The sequence below is a fragment of the Ovis canadensis genome, chromosome 6, assembly GCF_042477335.2.
Source record: "Ovis canadensis isolate MfBH-ARS-UI-01 breed Bighorn chromosome 6, ARS-UI_OviCan_v2, whole genome shotgun sequence".
In the NCBI taxonomy this organism is placed as follows: Eukaryota; Metazoa; Chordata; class Mammalia; order Artiodactyla; family Bovidae; genus Ovis; species Ovis canadensis.
The window spans coordinates 35,552,989-35,579,704 of NC_091250.1; the positions used below are offsets into that span (position 1 = coordinate 35,552,989).

At 38.9% G+C, this 26,716-nt stretch overlaps 1 protein-coding gene across 1 annotated transcript in view; it reads right to left on the reverse strand.

Annotated features, from left to right (window-relative positions):
- Positions 1-26,716, reverse strand: part of ARHGEF38 (Rho guanine nucleotide exchange factor 38) — a 148,125-nt gene that overhangs the window by 2,867 nt on the left and 118,542 nt on the right. Inside the window, exons 8-13 of the mRNA XM_070292438.1 lie at positions 21,061-21,165; positions 18,786-18,908; positions 13,872-14,183; positions 10,194-10,337; positions 9,175-9,373; positions 8,767-9,026 (exon numbers count right to left, since the gene is read on the reverse strand). Of these exons, the coding sequence (XP_070148539.1) occupies positions 8,767-9,026; positions 9,175-9,373; positions 10,194-10,337; positions 13,872-14,183; positions 18,786-18,908; positions 21,061-21,165 (1,143 nt within the window). The remainder of the gene's footprint in view (positions 1-8,766; positions 9,027-9,174; positions 9,374-10,193; positions 10,338-13,871; positions 14,184-18,785; positions 18,909-21,060; positions 21,166-26,716) is intronic.

Here is a 26,716-nt window from a genome sequence, read left to right on the forward strand (position 1 = left end):
ATAGGACACAAAGTTAATAAAGAGGGTAGATAGTTCCTGTTCAAAGGTACAGAGATGAATACACGGAAACAGTACATGGGAAAGGCAGGCAGATTTGCTTTCTCAAAACTGAGGGTCAGGATAAAAAGGAAATGAGAAATAAGATAAATCCATTGAGCAGGAGGCTGGGTTGTGGAGCGGGGACTACAGTTGATCCTTGGGCAATACCCAACTGAGTGGATCCACTTACACACTTTTTTTCAGTAAATATATTGTAACAAAATGGGGAGATTTGTGACTATTTGAAAAAACTCACAGATGAACCACATAGTTAAGAAATATTGAAAAAATTAAAAATGTCATGAATGCATAAAATACTAAATTACTAAAGCATAAGACGAGTGATATTTAACAAAAATTAATAATGTTAGTTTTCTTACTGTTTTATAACTTTGCTTTCAAAGAATTATATTACCATTCAGTATGCCTCTCATAACTGAAGAGACTGCATATCAGCCTGTCATCACAGGTAAGTGATTTTTTTTAAAAAGTGTAACATTTCCAGTTTGTACTGGTGGGCCAAAAAATTTGTTTGGGTTTTTTTGGATTTTTCAGAAAAACCCAAACAAACTTTTTGGCCCACCCAATACTATGACTATGACTGTAATACTATATGCCAAAAAAATTTTATGATTTAGTCATTAGTGAATGTTAGACTGCTGCTGCTGCTGCTGCTGCTGCTAAGTCGCTTCAGTCGTATCCAACTCTGTGTGACCCCATAGACAGCAGCCCACCAGGCTCCGCCGTCCCTGGGATTCTCCAGGCAAGAACACTGGAGTGGGCTGCCATTTCCTTCTCCAATGCATGAAAGTGAAAAGTGAAAGGGAAGTCACTCAGTCGTGTCCGACTCTTTGCAACCCCATGGACCGCAGCCTACCAGGCTCCTCTGTCCATGGGATTTTCCAGGCAAGAGTACTGGAGTGGGGTGCCATTGCCTTCTCTGAGGTTAGGCTACTGTGAAGCAATCATACTGATTATATTAGGCTACCATAAAACAATCTGAGTGCTGCTTTGTTTTCAATGCATAAATTGTTATACCTGTAAATAAATATGATTTTCTTTTTTATATAATTTTTTCATTTCTGATGTCTAGCATTAGTAATGCAAGTAAAACTACATTTGCTTTATATTATATAATGTTGATGTATTAAGAAGTGATTCATTTGGTAAACAAATGACATAAACTTACATATCAGTAAATACAGTAAAGTATTTTAAATGTATTCTTTTCCTTATGATTTTCTTAATAACATTTTTTCAGTTTTATTGTATGTCTATATATAAAATACATAAACATAAAATGTATGTTAATCAAGTGTTTGTATCATCCTTAAGGCTTCTAGTCAAAGTAGACAATTAGGAGTGAATCAAAATTTTTTGTGGATTTTCAGCTGCCCAGGGGTCAGCTCCCTCACCCCAGAGTTCTTCAAGGGTCAGTGGTACAGATACAGCATAAGCTGTTCTTTAGAACTTGAACTATATAGCTTTTGATGGTATTCTGACACCACTGACATGTATCATTTCAATAGCTCTAGCATGAGCACCTCACGGAGAGGAGCCACATTTTAACTTTTCTCCATTGACCACATCAATGATATATAGTAGGAATTCAAATATATGTTGGTTTGTTTTGAAAGTAAGGCTGAAAGGCTTGGATGTCATACAAGAACACACAAGATATCTTGAGTCATACAAGATACATACAAGACAGATTGGTGGGTATGTATCATTTTGCAATTTAAAGAAGTAAGTTCAGTTCAATTCAGTTCAGTCGCTCAGTCTTGTCCAACTCTGCGACCCCATGAATCGCAGCATGCCAGGCCTCCCTGTCCATCACCAACTCCCCGAGTTCACTCAGACTCACATCCATCAAGTCCGTGATGCCATCCAGCCATCTCATCCTCTGTCGTCCCCTTTTCCTCTTACCCCCAATCCCTCCCAGCATCAGAGTCTTTTCCAATGAGTCAACTCTTTGCATAAAGTGGCCAAAGTACTGGAGTTTCAGCTTTAGCATCATTCCTTCCAAAGAAATCCCAGGGCTGATCTCCTTCAGAATGGACTGGTTGGATCTCCTTGCAGTCCAAGGGACTCTCAAGAGTCTTCTCCAACACCACAGTTCAAAAGCATCAATTCTTCGGCGCTCAGCCTTCTTCACAGTCCAACTTTCACATCCATACATGACCACAGGAAAAGCCATAGCCTTGACTAGATGGACCTTGGTCGGCAAAATAATGTCTCTGCTTGTAAAGAGAAAACCAAAAGGGAAATGCCATAGATTCTTCAGCAATGGAATGGTAACAGTCATTTCAGTTCAGTCACTCAGTTATGTCCAACTGTTTGTGACCCCATCGACTGCAGCATACCAGGCTTCACTGTCCATCACCAACTCCCGAACCTAATCAAACTCAAGCCCATCGCATCAGTGATGCCATCCAACCATCTCATCTTCTGTCATCCCCTTCTCCTCCCTCCTTCAATCTTTCCCAGCATCAGGGTCTTTTCCAAGGAGTCGGTTCTTCACATCAGGTGGCCAAAGTACTGGAGTTTCACCTTCAGCATCAGTCCTTCCTATGAATATTTAGGACTAATTTCCTTAAGAGTTGACTGGTTGGCTCTCCTTGCAGTCCAAGGGACTCTCAAGAGTCTTCTCCAACACCACAGTTCAAAAGCATCAATTCTTCAGTGCTCAGCTTTCTTTATAGTCCAACTCTCAGGTAAAGTAATGTCTCTGCTTTTTAATATGCTGTCTAGGTTGGCCATAGCTTTTCTTCCAAGGAGCAAGCAACTTTTAATTTCATGGCTGCAATCACCATCTGCAGTGATTTTGGAGCTCAAAAAGTCTCTCAATGTTTCCTTTGTTTCCCCATCTATTTGCCATGAAGTGATGGGACTGGATGCCATGATTTACTTTTCTGAATGTTGAGGTTGAAGCCAACTTTTTCACTCTCCTCTTTCACTTTCACCAATAGGCTCTTTAGTTCTTCACTTTCTGCCCTAAGGGTGGTATCATCTGCATATCTGAGGTTATTGATATTTCTCCTGGCAATCTTGATTCGAACTTATGCTTCATCCAGCCCAGCATTTCACATGATGTACTCTGCATATAAGTTAAATAAGCAGGGTGACAATATACAGCCTTGACGTACTCCTTTCCCTATTTGGAACCAGTCTATTGTTCCATGTCCAGTTGTGTTGCTTCTTGACCTGCATACAGATTTCTCAGGAGGCAGGTAGGGTGGTTTGGTATTCCCATCTCAGGTGAGAGATGGTAGCAATAATGACCACCTTTTATAGCTCTCACAACAGTTTACATGTCAAATGTGCTATATCCTTAACAACCCTGTGAGATGAAACTTGGAGAAGCAACATGGTCCTAATCATAGAGCTAGTTGGTATTATTTGGACTGTACCTTCCAACTCCAAATCGTGTGCTTCATTCATTTCTCATGGTACTTTAGGAACCAAACTTGTTCTAACAAGGATGTGCAGAGTGTATTTTTGTAGAAAGGGGCTGGAATCTCTAATATACTGCTGCTGCTGTTTTTGTTGTTTAGAAAGTAAAGGCATTGAATATATACATAAGAACAGAGTGGAAGATATGGTTTGCAAAAGCTTTCAGGAATATGATCTATTATAATACAGCTTCTGAAATAATCTTTAAGAGCCCACATTAGTAGTTGCTAGTCATCTTTTGCAATTTTTATACATATTATGGGGCTTCCTAGGTTGCGCTAGTGGTTAAGAACCTGTCTGCCAATGCAGGTAGATATGAGACACGAGTTCGACCCCTGGGTTGGGAAGATCCCCTGGAGGACGGCATGGTAACTCACTCCAGTATCTTTGCCTGGAGAATCCTATGGACAGAGGAGCCTGGCAGGCTGTAGTCCATAGAGTCACACAGAGTCGGACACGACTGAAGCAACTTAGCATGCATACATAATATACATACTTTATCAGTGCAGCTATAGATTTTTTATCAAGTCAGGTTACCTACTAATATGATTCCTAAATATTTGTGGTGGTCTTTCAATTTGGGACATATACTCTCAAGGGGAATATGAAATCTACCTAGCAAAGCTTATATTTTAAACATTCAATATAAACACTCATAAAATTGTAAAGTTAAATTACAAAATTATATACTTTGAATACTTTAGATGATCATAGTCCAAAGTTACCTTAGGATGATAATTTTTCAATTTTTAGATATGTTTGTACCTCCATTTAATATAAGATAAATATTCAAAATGGAAGTAAATCTGCTTTTAAAGAGACAGTAGTTGATAACATTAGACTACAAGTTAGAAATTTTCAGTTTGTTATGGATTTAAGAGCTAAAGGTTTTCTCTCTTTTTAAAAAATGCTTTCATTGTTCCAAGCCATATCATTCAACTTTCAATGTTACTATGTTTTGATCCAGACACATTTATTGCAGTTTTGGAAATTTAAGTCATAAGCATCTGATCCTTTCCTTGGCATTCAATAAAATATATTTTATTAATTACTTCTTTGCAATATATAAAGCTCTGGTTCATTTTATGTACAATATTCTGTGACTACAATCCAGTTCTCCACAACATTTCCTTTTTTAATAACACCCTGTATTATTGTATTATTGACTCATACCCAGTTTATTGGTTACTGTTTACAACCACCAGCTCCTTCCTTGTGGTGCCACTGCCAATTCAGCATTTCCTTATTCTATAATTGTGCATTTAATTATTCCTCCTTTAGTGAGCCACATTACCTATCTTCACTGAATCTCATTTTACTGATTTCATCCCAGCTCTCTAATTGGCAACAACTAAAATCATATTTTAATCTTCCTTTCCAAAACTAAAAATCTGCAAAATGAGCATTTACAATATTATATCATATTAGCACAGGAAGCCAAGATAGTCATATTGTGTGAAAAATGCTCATTCTCTCTCATCCACAAAAGCAAGCCTTCATGCTCTTTAGTTAACAAATATGAATTGTTATCATGCAAGTAATTTTTGTAAAAGAAAAAAGTTTCAAATAAAGGTAAGCACAGAAAAATTTACCCAATTTCTATGAATACCTTGTTCTTTTATCCTTTCTTCCTTGTCCTCTTTGTTTCTTTCTACCTACCTACCTAAAGTGGTATTAAGTATGTAATTATAGTACACATAATTTTTGCAACCTGTTTTTCACTTCAAAATATATTTTAAAATCTTTTCATGTCAATAAATAGCTCTCTAAAGCATCATTTTAATGACTAGATACATTATGTTACAGCCTGCTAACTTTTGAAGCACTTTTTAAATGATTACATGCTAGACATATAGCATTATTATAAGCAGTTGAAAAACGTTAAGAGAGGGGATCAGATAGTGAATCTAGAATTATTACAAAACAACCAACTTTTTAGAAGTCAAAAATTATGTTCTCAGTATTGTTCACATGGAAAAAGAAAAGAGCACTGATTCTCAGACATTACTTCCCTCTAAAACTGGATTTCAGCCATTATTAAATGTGGTCTTCTTTGAGAAGTACCAAAGATTGTGCCAGCAAGAAAATGGAAGCCTTGGTCTTACTGGAACAAGGAACTAAATTCTGCCATCATCATGAGCTTGGAAGAGAACCTTGAATTTTGGAAAGAAGCACAGCCAAGCAAATGTCTAGACTGCAGCACTATGAGATTCCAAGCAAAGCACCCAGCTAAGCTGTGGTCTGGACTTCTGACCAAGAAAATGATGAGATAATAAATTTATGTGGTTTTAAGCTACTTAGTTTGTGATAATTTGTTATGCAGCACAGAAAACTAATACAGACCATGTCATTATTATTTAATGGAAGAAATCTGAAATTTGAGTTGGGTTATTTCAAGTCAAAGGAAGGGTATAGGGGATCCTATGTGTTCACAGATCCAAGCTGCCTTTTCTAGTTCAGTTGTACCAGTAATAATATTTGTATTTATATCCATGACACCATAGTCTATTTGGAATTGGTTTGAAACTCAGAGGAAAAGGAGAACAAACGGCAGTTTGGAAAGATATCATTAATATACTTTGTTTTGAGCAAAAGAAAATTCTTATTTTTCCCCTCAGTAATGGAAACTTCTAATGGACCTAATTCCCATGATGCATATTGACAGGATTACTCAAAGCAATTAATTACTCTGCAGTAGCAGCAGCTAGTAGGCACTAGATGCAGTTTTAAACTACAAAATCCATGCTGAGCCTAAATGAGGCACTTAATCTAAAAGTTCCTGTAAAGCCAAGTAAAAAGTAGGAACTCAACATCAAACCAGCTTTAGGGTGTCTTCACAAATTTCATCCTCCAATGTCTGTCCTTCCAGGTTATTGAGGTAAGGCAAAGTCAGCCAGGACATTTAATCAAGTATATGGATTTCACTTAAATTAAAAATTCATTAATCAGTTGGTATTGTAACATTATATAGTCTTATTAAAACTCTGAATAAGCTAAGAGAGTGAATAAGTGAAAAAAGGGTTCTGAAACTTCAAGACAGGAAAGTGGTAAAAACACACAGGAATGTAGAGATGAGCTTAGAATCAGCCATGGCTGGGAGAAAATACTTGCAAATTACATATCTGATAAAGAACTGTATCCAGAATAAATAAAGAATTCTTAAAACTGGATAATAAGAACAGAAGTGAACCCAATTTTTTAAATGGGCAAATACCCAAAAAGACATTTCATCAAAAAAAAAAAAACCAAAAAACCAGGAATGGTCAATAAGAACATGAAAGATATTCAACAGCATTAGTCATTAGGGAAATGTAAATCAAAACTACAATGAGATACCACTTCACTTCCATTAAGATGGCTGTGATAAAAAAAAAAAAATAGGCAATAAGGCAAGAATATGAAGCAACTGCAGTTCACAATCCTTATAGATTGTTGTTGGATACATAAAATGGTGCAATCACTTTGAAAAACAGCTTGGCAGTTTTCTAAAGATTTAATGGTACCAATAAGCAATTCCACTCAAGAAAAATGAAATTCACACAAAGACTTGCACAAAAATGTTCATAGCAGGATTATTCATAATAGAAGCTATCCCAGATATCCATCATTTGGTGAATGGATAAACAAAATAAGCTATGTTCGAAGAATAAAATACTATTAGGCAATAAAAAGCAACAAACTACATATCTGTACTACAACATGGGTGAATCTCAAAAAACATTATGCAAAGTGAGAGAAGCTGTCTGTAAAACACCACATACTGTGTGATTTCATTAATACAAAAAATATAAAAAAGGCAAATCTATGGAGGAAAAAAGTAGATTAAAGATTTCTTGGGGCTAAAAGTGGGAAAGAAGAAGGGCTACAAATGAGTGCAAAGAATCTTTTAGGGTAAAGCAAATGTTCTAAAGTTGGATTCAGGTAACTGTTAATATACTAAAAGTCAGTGAATTGTATATTTAAATTGCACAAATTTTATGATATGCAAGTAAGTGCTTAATAAAACCATTTTTAAAGTTTCGAACATGAATTGGACAGCATTCGTGTATTGTTGAAAGAAACTGAACAGATAAAATATTTTTGAAGAGCAGTATGGCACTGTGTATCAAGACTTATATCTCCTTTGATGCTCCAGTACTTTTAAGAACTTGCCTTACAGATAAACTCATTTAAGTGTATAAAAATAGATGAATAACCATCTTGCCTGAAATATTGTTTGAAATTTTAAAAAACCTCAAAATATTCTGAATGTCTATTATTATGGTAATAGTTACATAAACTATGATATATCTGAATAATGAAGTACTATGAAGAATTTGTTAAGGAAGAAGGTAGATATTTGAGTATGGTTGTCTCTAAGATGTATTGTTAAGTGAAAAAAACTTATGTACAACATATATGTTCCCACTCATGTAAGTATAAATATACTCATATAAATACAGTATTTGAAAAGATATACCTGCATATTATCTCTGCAAAGTAGGACTGAGGAGAGAATAAAGACCTTTACTTTTAATTTACATATATTTTTCTACTATTTTAACTTTTCACAAATAACATGTATTAACCTTTTTTTTTTTAAAGAAGGTAATATTAATTAAAAAGCCACTAAAGAAAAAAAAACAAGTTTAAAAAAAGGAACCAGTTAACTGGTCACCACTGGGGATTAACAAATATATTGAAACTTTCTGAGGTAGCAAAAGGAACCCTATATAGTAGTTAACTTACCATTTTGGGAAAGGATTATGCTAATAGACTTTTGCACTGGTTAAATGGGGGAATCGTAGCTTTTAAAAGTTTCAGTATATAGTATATGTCATTATGTGGTCGTGTTATGCTAGAGACTAAAAACAACCGATTCATAAATAGCTCACTTACACATTATCTCTAATCCTCACATCAACTTGGCCAAGTGGGAATTACTGTCTTCTTTTCCTCGATAAAGCATCTGTCTACAATGACGGAGACCCAGGTTCGATCCCTGGGTTGGGAAGATCCCCTGGAGAAGGAAATGGCAATCCACTCCAGTACTATTGCCTGGAAAATCCCATGGACAAAGGAGCCTGGTAGGCTACAGTCCATGGGGCTGCAAAGAGTCGGACACGACTGAGTGACTTCACTTTTCCTCATTTGAGGAAACAAGCTCAGAGAGTTAAATCCCTTGAAAAAGGTACACAAAACGGAAGCTGACACTTCCAGAGTCTCACAGTAAGAGAGAACATGTTTCATGATTTGAACAGCCATGCATCTTTACACCAAGGTTCAAATTCTTACCTGTTCATCTGCCTCTTGAAAACTGTCAACATCAGTACCATTTGTTTCAGACTTCCCACATGTTCCACTAAGAGATGAGCTGCTCCCACTTATGCTACCTTCTGGGGTGCCTGTGACACTGTCCCTGGCTGGCCGTGAAGACACAAAGAGGCTGATGTTATCAAAATCATCGTCGCAGAACCTGTTCTCAGCATCCACCTTCTGCACTCTTGCTGGATTGTAGGGTTTTAGGAAGGAGGAATACACATATCCTTTTATAACTAGGGAGGAAATAAAAAGAAGAAACAAGGTTATTTATATACTCTTTCCAAACGGTTGCACTTGGAGAAGCACACAGAGGCAGGCCCCTGGGAAGATCTCAAGTAGTAGAGAGGTGGAAGTTCTTTGCATCTTATGCAAAAAACTCACTTCCTGTGTCAACAAGCCACCTGCTGGTACTCCCCAGTGGATCTTTCTGTTCCACCACAGCCACCAACTCCCCTTCCAGAAGATTGATGTCATATTCTTGTGTAGCATTGCACTTGCGCTTAGCTTGGTAGAGTTCCTCTGTGCTGTATGTGGATAGAAGTTTGGAGCGGTGAGTATCCGTCTGGCGTGGCACTTCTGGCTGGAAAGTTAGGAGAGATTTTCGTTTAGACAGATGTATAATGAAATCCTCACAAATAAATACTGGTAAGTATTTATTCTCTGGAGGTTTTTTTAAATATGGAAGCCATACATTAATTTGGGATTATTTCAATGTTGAGGCATAGATCAGGCTATTATTGTGAAAGTATTTAGCTGACTTATGCAGTGAAAAATTCTCTAGTTAGCACATGAGGGCAGTGTTGTCGAGAGGAAAGGAAATTTGGTTGAGAATAAAAAGGCAGAGGTTCTAATCCTTCTTGGTTGTTGAACATTTTTAAATTTTTTGCAATATTGTAAGCACTTATGTATTAAGCACTTGATAAATAATATTTAATTAATTAAATGAATATGTGCATGTATTTTTCTGGGAAATAATATTAGTAAATTAGGCAGGAGTCAAGAGGCTTGGCCCCTGTCCCAGCTCTACTACTAAGTGACATTGGGAAAGCCACTTCATCTCTGCAGAATAGGATTCCTTATCTAGAAAAATGTAAGGTTTAAACTGTAATGATTTTGCTCTACAAAATTCTGTTCATTCACCTACCAGCTATTTATACAGTGCCTACCTGCATCAAGCACATTTAGGCACTTGTTCTGTATACATCTTGTACAAAACAGATAAAAACCTATGACCTTATGGAGTTCACAGAGCAGAGGGTAGAAATAAATGAGAAATTTCATGTGTAATAAGTAGGTAATTAAAAGATATTAGAATGAAATAAGTTATATGAAAAATAACATACTATGAACAAGGAAAACAAGTGATAGTCGTCATTGTTACTGAATGCTACCAAACTCACCAGAGTCTGCACAGGCTTCTTCTTTTCAAAACTAAGTTTCCTCTCAATAAAGGTAGCATTGTTATCCTTTACAAAATTCAGGTTTTGAACCTCTTCTAGTACTCGATTCTGAATTTCAGAGATGCTTGAAGCCAACTGTAGTACCTAAAGGTAGAAATGATACATTTTTCTTGGGACAGTTTAGGGAGACTCTAGTCACTATAGAAGAAGTCCAGTTGCACTGGTTTCACCATATTAAAAGGCCATGTTGAAAGATCCAGTGGGAGTGGGGTGGAAGGAGTGGGGTATCTATGCAACCCCAGCTATTCCAATCTCCAACTGCTTGAGTCTCTATCATCATCCAACCACCAACCTTAGACAGTGGCCTGAGAAAATCTTTGTGACACTTCAGCCCCAGTTATTATCTGACTGAGACATTGAGAGTGATTACCTGATCCCAGTGAACCCCAGAACTATGAGAGACCATAGTAATAAGTGACCATTGGTTGTTTCACACCACCATGTTTGGTGGAAACTGTTATGCAGATATAGACAACTGGAACTGTTCTGAAGCAGTTGGATCCCAAGATTCTTTCTCCATCTCAGTGAATCTTGGTGACTTTCATACTTTAGAAGAAGATGGAAGTTTCTTCTCTGCAAATGGTAAAATGGAGAGTCTCTAGACTTGGACACTAGGCACAAATGACAGTGGGGACCCAAGTTAGAAAGAGGGTAATTGAGTGGATATAGACTGGATCCAGAGACCCTGCCAGCCAGGCTTCACAGTCAACCATTACCCTTTAGACAGAAAACTTAAAAGGACATCTCTGAAGATTCTGAACAACCCAAGAGAAAAGACCTGCTGAGGGCTATCACCAGGAGTTCTCAAATGAAATTGCGATCAGATTGATCCACACACTAGTGGACACTCAGAAATCTCTCCTAAAGATATTAATACATTTGCTAACATATAAAATCACTCTGGCACTATTTGTAATAGAAAAAGATTGTAAATAACCCAAATATCTATCAGTAGGGACAGATTAATATACACAAGAATACATGCTGTGTGATTTCGTTTATATAAAATACAAACTGGGCCAAACAGTCTATGGTAATATAAGTCAGAAGAGTGGTTACCTTTGGAGCACTGTAATCTGGAAATTATAGTTCCCTAACAGGGAACCACAAAAGGCTTATATCTAGATCTGGGTGGTGGTAACTCAGATGCATATATGTGCAAATATTCATTGAGATATACATTTCAGATAGATGCATTTTACTGCATATAATCTTATAAGCTACACTTCAATTTTAGAAGTTTAAAAATGGGGGAGGAATTAAAAAATTAAAATAGGGGATGGATCAGAGAAATGCAAATCAAAACCGCAATGAGTTATCACTTCATATCCACTAGGACAGTCATAATAAAAAGACAGATTGAGGAAATTGGAACCTTCAATCATTACTATTGAGAATGCAGAATAGTGCAACCACTGCAGAAAACAGACTGGCAGTTCTTCAAAAGGTTAACATAGAGTTAGCTTATGATCCAGAAATTCCACTCTTAGATATGCACCCAAGAGAAATGGAAACATATCTATTAAGAACTTGAATGTTCATAGCAGCATTATTCATGATAGCCAAAAAGTAGAAATAACCCAATTGTTCACCAACTGATGAATGGATAAATAAAATGTGATATACCCATAGAATGTAATATTTGGCAATAAAAAGAATTAAGTTGTAAAACACATTGCAACATGGACAAAACTTGAAAACATTATACTAAGTGAAAGAAGCCAGTCACAAAGAACCACATGTTGTAAATTTCTCTTTATACCAAATGTCCAGAATAAGCATATCTGTGGAGACAGAAAGGAGATTTGTGGTTGTCTGGGACTGGGGAGGCTAGGGAAAAAGTGGAGTCATTGCTAATGGCACAGTTTCTTTTGGGAGTGTTGACCATTTTCTAAAATTGTGGTGATGGCTGCACAATTCTTGTGAATCTACAAAAATCATTGAATTGTTATATTTTAAACAGGTGGAGTGTATAGTATGTGAATTATATCTCAATAAAGTTGTTACCAAAAAATATTGTACAACTATGCAGTAGACCAGAGAAGGCAATGGCACCCCACTCCAGTACTCATGCCTGGAAAATCCCAATCTGCAAGTAGCTGTTATAGTCCCATGGATGGAGGAGCCTGGTAGGCTGCAGTCCATGGGGTTGCTAAGGGTCGGACACGACTGAGCTACTTCACTTTCACTTTTCACTTTCATGCATTGGAGAAGGAAATGGCAACCCACTCCAGTGTTCTTGCCTGGAGAATCCCAGGGAAGGGGGAGCCTGGTGGGCTGCCGTCTATGGGGTTGCACAGAGTCGAACACAACTGAAGTGACTTAGCAGTAGCAGTAGCAGCATGTAGTAGACATATAAAGATGTAAAAGAAATGATGAGGCTATGTACTGACATGGATGTTAAACACAAGCGGCAGAAGGGTACTATAGTTTGGGTGAGAAATAAAATATATATTTGCATGTATTATACTTTTAATGGCACAATAAAAATAAACTAGTGTCAATGGGGGTAAGAGCAGGAGATGAGGTGGCTTGGAGTCAGAATGGGTGTGAGGCTGCTTATACATTTTTATATAGGTTTTTCTCTTGAGCCAAGTAAATGTAGCACCTATTTATCCAACTTAATTCAGAAGATAAGTTAAAAGTTGATTATACAACATATTTTTCTCCAAATGTCCATTAAATATCTAACCAGCTGAAAGATAAGTAATATACTTGAAAGGACAGGTAACAAAGCTAATTTTTTTCAAGTTGAAATTAGGCTGTAAATATGTTTCTTCTTCTTCTTCAGAAAATGATTATAAAATTATACCCTAATGGAAAGTTAAGATATATAGGTATAGGTATATATTTTATGTATTAAAATATCTACATTTTATATATGCATGCATGCTCAGCCGCTTCAGTCCTGTCCGAGGCTTTGTGATCCCATGGACTGTAACCCGCCAGCCTCCTCTGACCATGGGATTTTCCCAACAAGAATACGGGCGTGGATTGATCTCCATTTCCTCCTCCAGGAGATCTTCCTGACCCAGGGGTGGAACCCACATCTGCACTGCAGGCGGCTTCTTTACTGCTGAGCCACCAAGAAGCCCTGTTTTAGATATATGCTCATATACATGCACATATTTCTCACACAGACACACATCAGGCTTCTATTCCTCAGAGGAAAACAAAAGCAAAACAAAGACTTTGACGGCTATCCTATTTCTGTCACTACACTGAGATGGCCTTATTTTTGGATCCATGTCTTAGTCATGGTTAACATTTAGAAACTGTTGAATAGGAAGATAATACAAAATATAAACTGATAAGCTTCAAGATCGCATCAGGCAGATGGAGCTACATTGGTTCTGCCAACAAAGGGAGCCAAGCTGAAGGATGTTCGGTGTTTGAAAAGGAATCTCCAAAAAGAACTCCGTGTGAGTAAGTCACAGTAAACCCAAACCAGGAAGCTTGCTTTCAGCTTCCTGTGGGGAAGAGGGATAAGGAGCAGAACACTCTCTGACTGGCTTCAGTTAAAACGGACGCCACACACATGCACACTACACTCGAGCACGCTCTGAGTAGGCTGCTTTGCACGGCGTGGTTTCTGACAGATCCTGGAGCTGTGCTTACCGGCACCGTGGCGGTGTGAACCCGCTGGGCCACGGTCATCAGGTCCCTGAGCAGGGTGACGAAACTGCACAGACAGTTGAGGAGGATCTTCCGCGCGGCCAGATTGAACACCTGGAGCTCTTCCACCAGCTGGGCATTGAGGGCCTCATATTCCCTTTTGGCCAAGTCTGACTCATCCGCCGCCGCCCGCTGCAAGTAGCTGTTATAGTCCAGCAGTTTGTCATAGCGTTTCTGGATTAGCTTCTGAGGCCCTGGGAACAGGGACAGCAGGGCTGACAGGGGCGTCAGGACGAGCTTCTGCAAATGAGCTGCCTGCCAAAAGAGCAGAACCACGCCATCACGGAGAGGAACACCAGATACCAAGCCCGGGGCTGTAATCAATAGCTTACTTCCTCCTTGCTGGAGCACAAAGGAAGGCAGGAAAGTACCTAGCCAAGTTTGAAGAGCAAGGGATCATGTTGTGTTTCTTTTTAACTTTTTTTTTTTTTTTTGTCTAGCTAAACCTGTTCAAGGACCTAAAATAGCAACTCTAGACTCTAAGGTTGGAACTGAAGAGTGAACAGGAAGAAGAATACACAAGTTGAAGCCTGCACACCCAAACTATGCTCCCGCCTTCCCTCCACAACCATTGGCTTTGTCAGTGGGGTCATCTCCCTCCACACTTTCCCCTTCCCCTTCTTTCTAATCTCAGAGCCAAGTGGAGCTCCTCCCAAATATAGCATTGCAGGTACTCTCCACCTTGGACTACCAAACCTGTACTATTAATAATGCACATATCATTCGCTTCCTTTGCTAGCAATAAAAGGAGGACAGTTGGTCTTAGGAGAGGCTGTGTCCTGTTCTTCCCACACCTACACCCCCACCCCTTCCCTGTCTACCTTGCTGGTTAATTTTGGTAGTGCAACATGGAAAAAAGCAAGAGAGTTCCAGAAAAACATCTATTTCTGCTTTATTGACTATGCCAAAGCCTTTGACTGTGTGGATCACAATAAACTGTGGAAAATTCTGAGAGAGAATGGAATACCAGACCACCTGACCTGCCTCCTGAGAAACCTGTATGCAGGTCAGGAAGCAACAGTTAGAACTGGACATGGAACAACAGACTGGTTCCAAATAGGAAAAGGACTACATCAAGGCTGTATATTGTCACCCTGCTTATTTAACTTCTATGCAGAGTACATCATGAGAAATGCTGGACTGGAAGAAACACAAGCTGGAATCAAGATTGCCGGGATAAATAACAATAACCTCAGACATGCAAATGACACCACCCTTATGGCAGAAAGTGAAGAGGAACTAAAAAGCCTCTTGATGAAAGTGAAAGTGGAGAGTGAAAAAGTTGTCTTAAAGCTCAACACTCAGAAAATGAAGATCATGGCATCTGGTCCCATCACTTTATGGGAAATAGATGGGGAAACAGTGGAAACAGTGTCAGACTTTATTTTGGGGGGCTCCAAAATCACTGCAGATGGTGACTGCAGCCATGAAATTAAAAGACACTTACTCCTTGGAAGAAAAGTTATGACTAACCTAGATAGCATATTCAAAAGCAGAGATATTACTTTGCCGACTAAAGTCCGTCTAGTCAAGGCTATGGTTTTTCCTGTGGTCATGTATGGATGTGAGAGTTGGACTGTGAAGAAGGCTGAGTGTCGAAGAATTGATGCTTTTGAACTGTGGTGTTGGAGAAGACTCTTGAGAGTCCCTTGGACTGCAAGGAGATCCAACCAGTCCATTCTGAAGGAGATCAGCCCTGGGATTTCTTTGGAAGGAATGATGCTAAACTGAAACTCCAGTACTTTGGCCACCTCATGTGAAGAGTTGACCTATTGGAAAAGACTCTGATGCTGGGAGGGATTGGGGTCAGGAGGAGAAGGGGACGACAGAGAATGAGATGGCTGGATGGCATCACTAACTCGATGGACGTGAATCTGAGTGAACTCCGGGAGTTGGTGATGGACAGGGAGGCCTTGCGTGCTGTGATTCATGGGGTAGCAAAGAGTCGGACACGACTGAGCGACTGAACTGATACAGAGAGTACCCCCTTATTACAGGTATTTTGTTTCTGTTACAGAAATGGCTAGATAGTTATTGCTTCCTCTTTAAATACCTTGCAGGATTAAGCTGATGCTGATCCTGTGTCCTAAATTGTTATATTTGTGGGTCTGAGGCATTGAAAATGAACACTGAATCCCTGTCTAGCTCCATGCCAGCACCTGAGCAGTCTAGATTTAATTTCTTTTGTTTCCTCTTGCCTCCCCTCTGTTCTAAGTCTCCTATGTTTGCTGACTACCCAACATTTCCCTTTATTATATATGCTTGGGTATCATGATTAGGCTATAGCAATTTGGAAAAAGATTTCTCTTTTGCACCCTGAAAGATGTTCTAGGGAATCAGCATCTGAGCAGCAGTTTGTATTAAATAACTTATGTGATCCCTGGTAGGGCTTCCCAGGTAGTGCTAGTGGTAAAGAACCTGCCTGCCAGTGCAGGAGACTTGGGTTAGATCCCTGGGTTGGGAAGATACCCTGGAGAAGGACATGGCAACCCACTCCAGTATTCTTGCCTGGAGAATCCCATGGACAGAGAGCCTGGAAGGCTATAGTCCATAGGATTACAAAGAGTCAGACATGACTGAACGACTTAGCATGCACTCATGACCTCTGGTAACTTTGTCTGAATTCATGGGAACTGGAGAAGAGGAGGGAAACCAATCTCATATTGGCACCAGCAATAGCCAGCACAGATTAAATTTGATATCTAGCTTATAAAACAATCAATATATACCTGCAGATTATTTAATGAGTCTGTCAACTAAGCAAAGAATATGTTTACTGTTCTGGGATGAATTACTGTGTTTGTGACATAGCTGGATGAATAATCTAATTACAATGTTCAGTCACTCAGCCATGTGTGACTCTTTGTGACCCCATGGACTATAGCCTACCAGGCCCCTCTGTCCATGGAATTTTCCAGAGAAGAATACTGGAGTGGGTTGCCATTTCCTACTCCACTAATTGCAATTTTAGTATATAGTTATATATGTTCTGTGACCCACAGACATGAACCAGTTCATCTGTACATAGGAATTACTATTGGAACAAATAAGAATCAGATTTTATTCTAATATTTTGTGCTATACAAAAGCTGTAGATAGATATTCTCATGGTTAGATTAAAAACAATTGCTCTGCCTTTAGATAGATGTGAGTGCTTAATATTTGATTTTTTTAAAAAGAGTTTAATATACTTTATTCATACAAAGGTACTTTTATATTGAGCTTTCTAATTTAGCCTAATTTATCATCCCTGTGGTTTTATGCAAGGTAGGGAAGGACACCTTATCTCTTCATTCTGTCAGGTTCTGGAGCATGCTTGATGATGGGGAAGCTATATACTACGGTCTTAAAGGGTGTTCAATAAATATTTATCACCTTAATGAGCTGGAATTAAACCAGAGAGCAAACCCATGAGGACGTTTCTAAAATGTGCTCACTGTAATTAAGTCCAGAAAACATATAAAGAACTAGGCACATTTTTTCCATTTAACGTGTTATAAAAACCCTCTCCTTTCTCCTTGCCTCTCCCACCCGCTTCCTCTCTCCCATCCATTTAATCTACCATGTTAGTTTCAGATGTAATCATGACTTTCCATTACCCAGTGCCAGGAAAGCTAGATGTCTCTGGGTGTTTTTCTGTTGGAGTGGGTGTTGTATCACTTCCCAGGATTTGAAAATACGAGATGGCAGACATTTACTGGGGTTCAGAGCCTGGTAGGAAAGCTAAATATCCTTCAATCCAAGGGCCACTCAATCAAGATTCATCTGACCCCAAATGCCAATAATACCAATACAAAAAAAATGTCATTTTCAAGGATCTTTGGGATGATGGAGGAGTTTATTATATCTTTTATGTAATACTTGAAATATTATTATGAAATAATAATACCTATCTAGCCCAAGATACTAAATTAAAATAAATATTACTCAGGCTAGTTTGTTGCCCAAATACTTTCTTGCCTCAAGCATGTTTTTAATGATTCCCAATTTTTGCTTTATAATTCTGTATATTTTATATAATTCTTAGGAAACAAGTATTTTACCACAGAACAGAAGACCTACGACTCTTAAACAAAAGCCCCTTCTGATTAGAAAGGTCTTACTTGGCTTCTCTGTTAGCTCAGCTGGTAAAGAATCCTCCTACAATGCAGGAGATGCCTGGTTGATTCCTAGTCAGGAAGATCTCCTGGAGAAGGAATAGGCTACCCAGTCCAGTATTCTTGGGCTTCCCTGGTGACTCTGATGGTAAAGAATTTGCCTGCAACATGGGAGACCTGGGTTCGATCCCTGGGTTGGGAAGATCCCCTGGAGAAGAGAACAGCTACCCACTCCAGTATTCGGGTCTGGAGAATTCCATGGACAGAGAAGCCTGGCAGGTTACAGTCCATGGGGTCGTAAAGAGTTGGATACAGCTGAGCGACTATTACTCTCTTACATTCCAGTGTATAGTATGTTAATAAAAGTCATCCTCACGGAATATCTTCACTCCTTCTGTAAAAACTCTAGGCATTTCCAGAGATTCCTCTAAGAAAATCACAGCTTCCTAACTTAATAAATGCCTAATATACCATTTGCAGACTTAAACTAAATGTTGATTTTAAAAGCTGCACAGACACTGGATATCCTACAAACACAGTCTGGAGGCCTCTTAAATTTTGGTTATAATAAAAGCCTCACAAATCCACTTCAAAATATTTAATGATTAAAAAAAACTCCTGTTTAAATCTACTAATTTTGACATTAGTGTTTGCTTTATTGCACGCTTTATTTTTAGTTCCAAAGAAGTAAATGAAAAGCAGCTTTTCTTCTCACCCTACTATTTCCATTTGCATTCACCTGTGAATATAAACAACTTACAAAGTCTTCAGAGGGATTTGGGGCATTACTTGGAGACTCTGAATAGCTGCTCTCCTCCTCATCTTTGTTGTGTGAAATCTCCTGGAGCTCCATCATGCTCTGCAGAGCTAAAGGCATAGCATCCTGGAAGCCAAGAACAAAGTTACCAAAAGTGCTAAGTTCTGAAGTGAGTACAAGGAAGTGCATCCCAAATGTGCACTTCATCAATATAACTGTTACCACCAAGAGAAAAAGACAAAGGGAAGGAAAAATTCTGTAAACCCTTTGCACAGTCAGGTTACTTGTTATGACCTATATCCTTACTTTTCCCTTTGTCAGTTTCTCATATTGCTCCGTTGGTATGACACCTTTTTTTATTAAGTAGAGTCCATCTTCAGTTCCCTCATTGGCTATTTTTAATCATTCAATTCTTACAGATCTCGTATTTTAAAAATCACTCCTCTTTGATTTATGTCATCAGTTTTCCTTGATGAATTTAATCTTCTCTTTAAAGAGAAGATGATCACACTTTTGTTGAATCAGTTAGTGGAAATATAAGACTTTTCTGTAGATGTTCCCAGGAGGCACTGACTCCTTGAAAAGTGTATCAGGCACAGGGTTTCCACTGCCCTCTGGATGTTATAACTATGGTTTGATTTTCCTTTCATAGAAGTCAGGGCTTTAGGAAGAGATTAGCAAATCTGACTGCAAAATCAGGTTTTGCACCAGTTAATTAAAAAAAAAAGAATATGGCTTGTTGGTTATGTAACATAGAACCTTGTCTCCAAATCACTGTGCCTGTCAGCTTAATCTTCTGTTGGTATGATTGTCTATTAAAGCATGCAAACATCTTCCAAAACATATCCAAGAGAAAAACTAGAAAATAGGAAGGGACCATTTATTAACTAGGACTTCCTAAGTGGCTCAGCGGTAAAGAATCCACCTGCCAGGGCAATAGATATGAGTTTGATCCCTGGGTGGGAAAGATCCCCTGGAGAAGGATCAGAACTGTAAAGGGGGTGTTACAAACTACCAGTTATAAAATAAATAGAGGTATTTGGTTTGTCTTAAAATTGCGTGATCATATCTCCATTTTGGGGTTGACTGGGAGGTAGCCTACAGCTTAATTTGAGATGCACATGTGGGTTTTTGTGGTTTTTATGATCATGGCACCTGGTCCCATCAATTCATGGCAAATAGATGGGGAAACAATGGAAACAGTGAGACTTTCTTTTCTTGAGCTCCAAAATCACTGAAGATAGTGACTGCAGCCATGAAATTAAAAGACATTTGCTCATTGAAAGAAAAGCTTTGACCAACCTAGACAGCATATTAAAAAGCAGAGACATTACTTTGCCAACGAAGGTCCATCTAGTCAAAGCTGTGGTTTTTCCAGTAGTCACAAATGGATGTGAGAACTGGACCATAAAGAAAGCTGAGTGCCAAAGAATTGATGCTTTTGAACTGTGGTTTTGGAGAAGACTCTTGAGAGTCCCTTGGACAGCAAGGAGATCAAACCAGTCAATCCTAAAGGAAATCAACCCTGAATATTCATTAGAAGGACTGATGCTAAAGCTCTAATACTTTGGCTGCCTAATGAGAAGAACTGACTCATTAGAAAAGACCCTGATGCTGGGAATGATTGAAGGCAGGAGGAGAAGGGGATGACAGAGGATGAGATGGTTGGATGCCATCACCAGCTTGATGGATGTAGGTTTGGGCAGGTTCCAGGAGTTGACAATTAACAAGGAGGCCTGGTGTGTTGCAGTCCATGGGGTTGCAGAGTCCAGACACAATTGAGAGACTGAGCTGAACTGAGCTTATGGCCTTTAGATTATGCACTTTTTACTTTTTAATTTCTCTAGTTTTATTTTTCCCCCTCTTGGTTTTCTTTTTTCTCTCAGTCCTAATCTTAAATTTGCAAATATGTGTTTTAGGGCCAGGAAAGACATATGTTGGTATAATCAAACAAATAACGTTTCTACCTTGTCTGCCATTTAGCATATTATAAAGAAACTATGCTAATGGTCCAGCCCCATGTGGCAAGCATGTGAACCATGCTTGCCCCACTGTATGATGACTTAGATTAGGGGAAGGATGGAAGAGGAAGGGGACAGAGAGCAAAACCCAAGTCTTTGTATTTGCTTCCTTCACCAGCACCTGGGAGCCTCCCAAATTTGGTACAATAGGTGTCATCATATAAATGAATGAACAGTCACATCTACTCCTTATTAAAACCAGAGACATCAGGACCTTCTTGTAGAGAAACATTGAAAAACAGTGGTGTCTCACCCACCTGTATGTGTTGGAGACAGAATGAAATGTTCTTCACACAGTGCCTCACAGTCTTTTCTAAAGATCGAAATAGCTTTTCTTCTCTGTTAAATGTATTGTCTCTCACCTAAAATATAGATGAAATTATTTATTTTTATAATTCAAAGGAATCTGTTTTTTTCTTTTTTAAGAAAACCACAAACCATATTGGCCCAGCATGTTACAAGAAAACTCCTTGTTTAGAAGAAAACTTTTCATACGATGCTGACTGACTGTCTTAACACAGTCCTTTCTTTATCCAGCACACGATACAACTGATGTTCAATTAGTGCAGCAAAGCTGTGTGGTGCTTTTCACATTGCTTCACCTAGTCACAATAGCTGTGGGATGTAAAACTTCCCTCTCGAGTGGCATATAATGGCATGTATTATATGTGTTCTTCTAAATTACACTGCATTTTTAGGTCTATAAAATAATCAATAAAATGAAAAATTAAAATAAAAATTTGAGCTATTGAGTAGAATTTATCATTTTGCTGATATGATTTATCCCAATTTATTTCCCAGTGGTTACTCAGAAAATATTCTTAGGGTCTTGGCTAAAGAAATATGATAATTCATTATCAACTCAAATTTTAAGATGATGAATAATCTTAATGAAAACAGTTCTGGTAGGAAAACTCTGCAGAGTTAAGATTGTGGTCACATGTGTTCGGTTTTTTGTTGTCATTGGTATCTTACATGTATACCTGTTAGCATTCAGAAAAATATGCTTTTTATGTGCTTCTGGCGGTTTCTAAGAAGACATTATTCTGTTAATGATGAGAAATATTTCTTGACATTCAAAATTATACAGAAAAGGATCAGAACCAGCTTTGTATCAGCAAAATCTGTGTGAACACACACCTGTTTTATGGAATATGGTATGTATAATCAGTTTGGTACTGGCTAATAACTGAAGTTATTCTCAGTTCTTACATCCATTAGTTTACATGGTTGACCTTAGAACTGAATGCATAGAAAATGGTGACATTTTATTTTAATATTTTTAAGTCCTTTAAAATTGTTTATCTGCAAAGCTTTTCATCAAATAGGCAGCCTCATTCTTTGTAATCCGCACAAAATTCATCACCCTCTGCTCTAGGAGCTCTATGCTCTGAGCCAGTTTGAAGCATAATGCTTGGACAGATTTCTTTGAAATGTAGTTTTCAAGGACCAACTACTTTACTCTGTGTGTCCTGGCTGGCACCCAGATGATGCTAAAATAAGAGTTTCAAGGATCATGACATGAAAAATATTGCCCGGTTCCACTTCCTATTTCCAAGCCTTCTTATGCTGTGCTATTTTGCTGGAATATGCTGCTGTCCCTTTTCTTCTCTGCAAATTCCTGTTTATTTTTTTTAAGGACTTGCTCAGCTATCACCCCTGCTACAACTCCGTCCTCTGATTCCTGTTCTTTCCACTCCCGAAAATTAATTGTGCCATCCTATGTGCCCTCACTAGTTAATGATTTAGGCAATTCTCTCCATTGGTGGATTGCAAGCATTGGAAAGGAAGTATTTTTTCTTAATAATAATAACCAGTAACATTTACTAAACACTAACTACGTTTTCAGACAGTAAAGAGCCTGCCTGCAGTGTGGGAGACCTGGGTTCAATCCTTGGGTTGGGAAGATCCCTTGGAGAAGGAAATGGCAACCCATTCTGGTATTCTTGCCTGGAGAATCCATGGACTGAGGAGCCTGGTGGGCTATGGTCCCTAGGGTTAGAAAGTGACTGAGTGACTGACACTTTCACTTCACTTTCAAATCTGTTTTAGACACGTATGCTAAAACCTGTCTCTGTTTTCTCATTTAAGTCTTACACAACCCTATGAAGTAGATACTATGATAACCCTCATTTTAGAGATAAAGAAAAAGAAGTTCCAGAGGTGTGGCAGGCATTTTGAACATTCCCCATGTTGACCTTCTACCAATAGAGCCTGCACTTTTAGTTTAAGATGGACACACAGCTGCCCTGGTAGAGACAGCCCTTCCCAGACTCCCTTGCAGCTGGTTCTGCCCCAGTAACTGGGTTACATGGCAAATTTGGGCAAATAGGATGTGAGTGGAAGTGATACATTTCATTTCTGAATCTTGGCTTACAACATTGTCCTTGGGACTTTGACTGAAGACATGGCAGTGACCCAGCTTTAATGAGGCAGATAAAGACAATATGTTTAGGGAAAAACACAGCATAAAACTGGGAACTGGGATCCTGGAGGATCTTGTGCAGCACAGCCCATCTGGACGATTATAAGAGAGAGAAATAAATGACTCTCTGACTTAAGATGCTATGTTTTGGAATCTCTCTGTGACCTAATATAAGAAGTTAAAGAAACTTACCCATGTTAATAGGACTAGAATTCCAACCCAAACTGTCTGAATTTAGAACTTTTTGCATTTGCAATCTCTAACAGTGTTGGGTACAAAGGAGTTCAATATATGTGTGATGAATGGAATAGAATCTTCCTCTTGGGTAACAGTTTTATACCCTAGCTCCAACAAATATTTCATTTGAGCTGCTGACAAGTGCAAAATTGACTGATTTGAGATTTATCTTTTCTACAGTCCAGCATATGCAGCTGATTTTCTGATTAACAGTGAAATGCTTCATTGCTGACAGGACATCCTCTCAAAAGATTAATGGGAAAAAATCTAATTAATATCCCTTCAGGCTACTTTAACTACAATTCACTTTCAGTTTGCAATTGGAAAATATCAGAAGTTGATGGCAAATGCATTAAAGACTGGAACAGCTTCTACAAGAGCCTGCCCAGGATTAAGGCCTGGATATTGTTTCTCAATAGTATTGTCTTGGGTCAGAAGCAACATCCTAAAGAGTAGGGAAGAATTGTTTACATTACATTTACACATGCTCATGGAGGCTACAGTCTCTTCTTCAAAAGAATTCCCAGTTCAATTCTGTTACTATTGTCTTTAGTTGAAACATCTAGATTTTCCTTTTCCCGATCGATGACCATACACCATAAATGTCCCAGGCTTCCCATGTTATAGTTCCACATTGAAGAGAGGGAGGCCTGGAATTATCTCCTCTATGCAATGGAAGAAAAGCAAGAAGTAAGTGCAGGATGGTATAAGCCATATGTAAGAATATCCATATTGGGTATGGTAGGGAATGGACAGTGCAGCCACAGGAGGAAAAGAGAATGAAGCTTGGAGGTTTATTATACTCACAGGTTCTAGAAAAGTGGTCACTGTATGTCGTGCAGGATCACAGTGGAATCAGTGAGATTGGGTCATTTGGCAGGAAGGAGCAAGGGAAAAGTCAAGCCTAGAGTCTTTATTGGAGTTTCTGTGAGAAACCACAGAGAAAGAGCTGGGGGCAGAGTAAAATGTTTAGGACTAGCCAGTTAAAATAATTCCAGCAGGCTTTGGGCTATAGGAGTGGTTCTGGTTGCCTGGTACCTGGCCTTGGAATGATCTAGGGCAGAGAAATATTGGCATCACCTGTGAGATTTAGATAAGGAGGTGGTTGTGGCTCTAGACCCAGGATTGGTTGGTCTGCAAATGAAAGAAGCAATTCCAGCTGAGTTCTTTGCACTATGTAAGAGTGGGTTAGCCCTATCAGTGGCATTTTCTTTGGCCTGCAAGCTTTTTTAAGATGGCAAAACATCATAAAACACAGGAAGTATGAGATATGATTAGTACATTATGCATAAAGAAGTTTTATCCGCAAGGGAGTAAGAAGTCTACAGGTTAAAAGGCAAATAACAGTATTTTATATACAAAATAAGATAGTGATGATGATAGCCAATATATTGAATGCTTACACATTATGTTGAGTACTTTTAAAAATATGTATCATTTCATTGTGTTAGGTAGTTAGAATAGGAAAAAGGAGTCCAAAATGGCAGTGGCTAAAAGACAAGGAGAGGAAACCCTGCAAAAATGGAACAAAAGAAAATCTGAGGACAGGCGTGAGAACCTCTGGTGAAACAAACAGGCCTCTTTCTCGGCCAGCCCAGTTTGCATAGGGCAGGCTCAAGGGGTGGAGTAGACAAACATAAAAAGAGGAAGACAAGATGGATAGACGCCTCTCCTTTGGGGTCAGCCTGCCCTCATGCCTTGAGGGTGTACTATCCTTTGTTAGCCAAATAAAACTCTGAGCTGTAACTGAGCTGTAACACTGGTCCACCATTTCAAATCTTTGCTGCGGCAAGACAGAAAGAAGGACATTACACACTCCCCCAACAATTGAATCCTCACAACCACTTCCTGTATTAGGTCCTACTATAATCCCCTACTATAATTTACGGATGGTTACATTGAATTTATGCACCTGAAGACAAATATTTATTAAGCGGTATAAGTGAGGTTCAAATCCAGGTCTGAATGACTTCAGAAACTTTGCTCTTAATTTCTGTGCCGACTCCTGCGAATACTAACATTGCCAAGGCTGAGATACACTGAGTAAGTGTCAGGCATTCAGAAGAGAAAAGGCCACTTCTAGTTTAGTGGTCTGAAAGCTGCAAAGACTTAATGAAAAGAAAAAAGACCACAGCAGCCAAACAGTGAGGTAGATAAGAAGAGTCAGAGCTGAACCAGTTGCCTCTAGTTCAAAGTCAAAACTTTTTTTAGGATGCTAACATAATGAGAATGCAATGAGGCACAGGAAAAGGGGGGTCGGGAAGTACTATCTAGTATCTTAAGAACGGTTCTGCCTACTTTTGGTTAGAGGCCCACTGTATTACCACTTCTGGGCCTTGACCTTTCTATCTTGTGATTTTCAATTTCCAGATCGATTAGCTGAAAAGTATCTGGAGTCTTTATAAAAATACAAACTTTGAGGTTGCAGGTTTGAACCAAGTGGAACCCAGGAATTTATATTTTGGTAAGTTCCTCAGGTCATTCTCATGCACATTAAAGCTTGAGAGGCTTTGCTAATCCATTAATTGTTTATTAGGGATTGAGATAAAAGTGTTCAGGATGACACCAAAGAGTTACCCAGGGATATAATGTCACCTGAGGGTAGGGGAAGAGGAAAGGGATAACAGGTAGGAAAAATCACACTAAGATAGGCCTCTAAACACTGTAGGTGAAATAAATATAAGATGAACACCAAGGGTACTAAAAGAAATGAGATTTTTAAAAAGCAGAGAGGAGACAGAGATGAAAGGAGGGCCTTGCCTTGGGTGAGATTAAGTGCTAATTGGGATTCCCTGGTGGCTCAGATGGTGAAGAGTCTGCCTGCAATGCAGGAGACCTGGGTTCGATCCCTGGGTTGGGAAGATCCCCTGGAGAAGGAAATGGCAATTCATTCTAGTATTCATGTCTGTAAAATCCCATGGATGAAGGAGCCTAACAGGCCACAGTCCATGGGGCTGCAAAGAGTTGGACACGACTTTCTTTCATGTGCTAATTGATGGTGTCAGGGCTCCTGGGGCATCCTTTGTTGATCCCTGTCCTGTCCTTATCTCTCCTTTATCCTCTCCATGCATGGAAGCACCACAGCTAAAATAGAGTCAAAACTACCCCCCACACCACCACCACCCAATGCAGTATCCCACAAGAGGGAGGGAGGGAGAGGGAGGGAGGGGGAGAGAGAGAAGGAAAGGAACACCACTGGCCAGTTCCCTTGATTGTCAGTGTGTTCTAGAAACAGCTCTGATAACAATAAA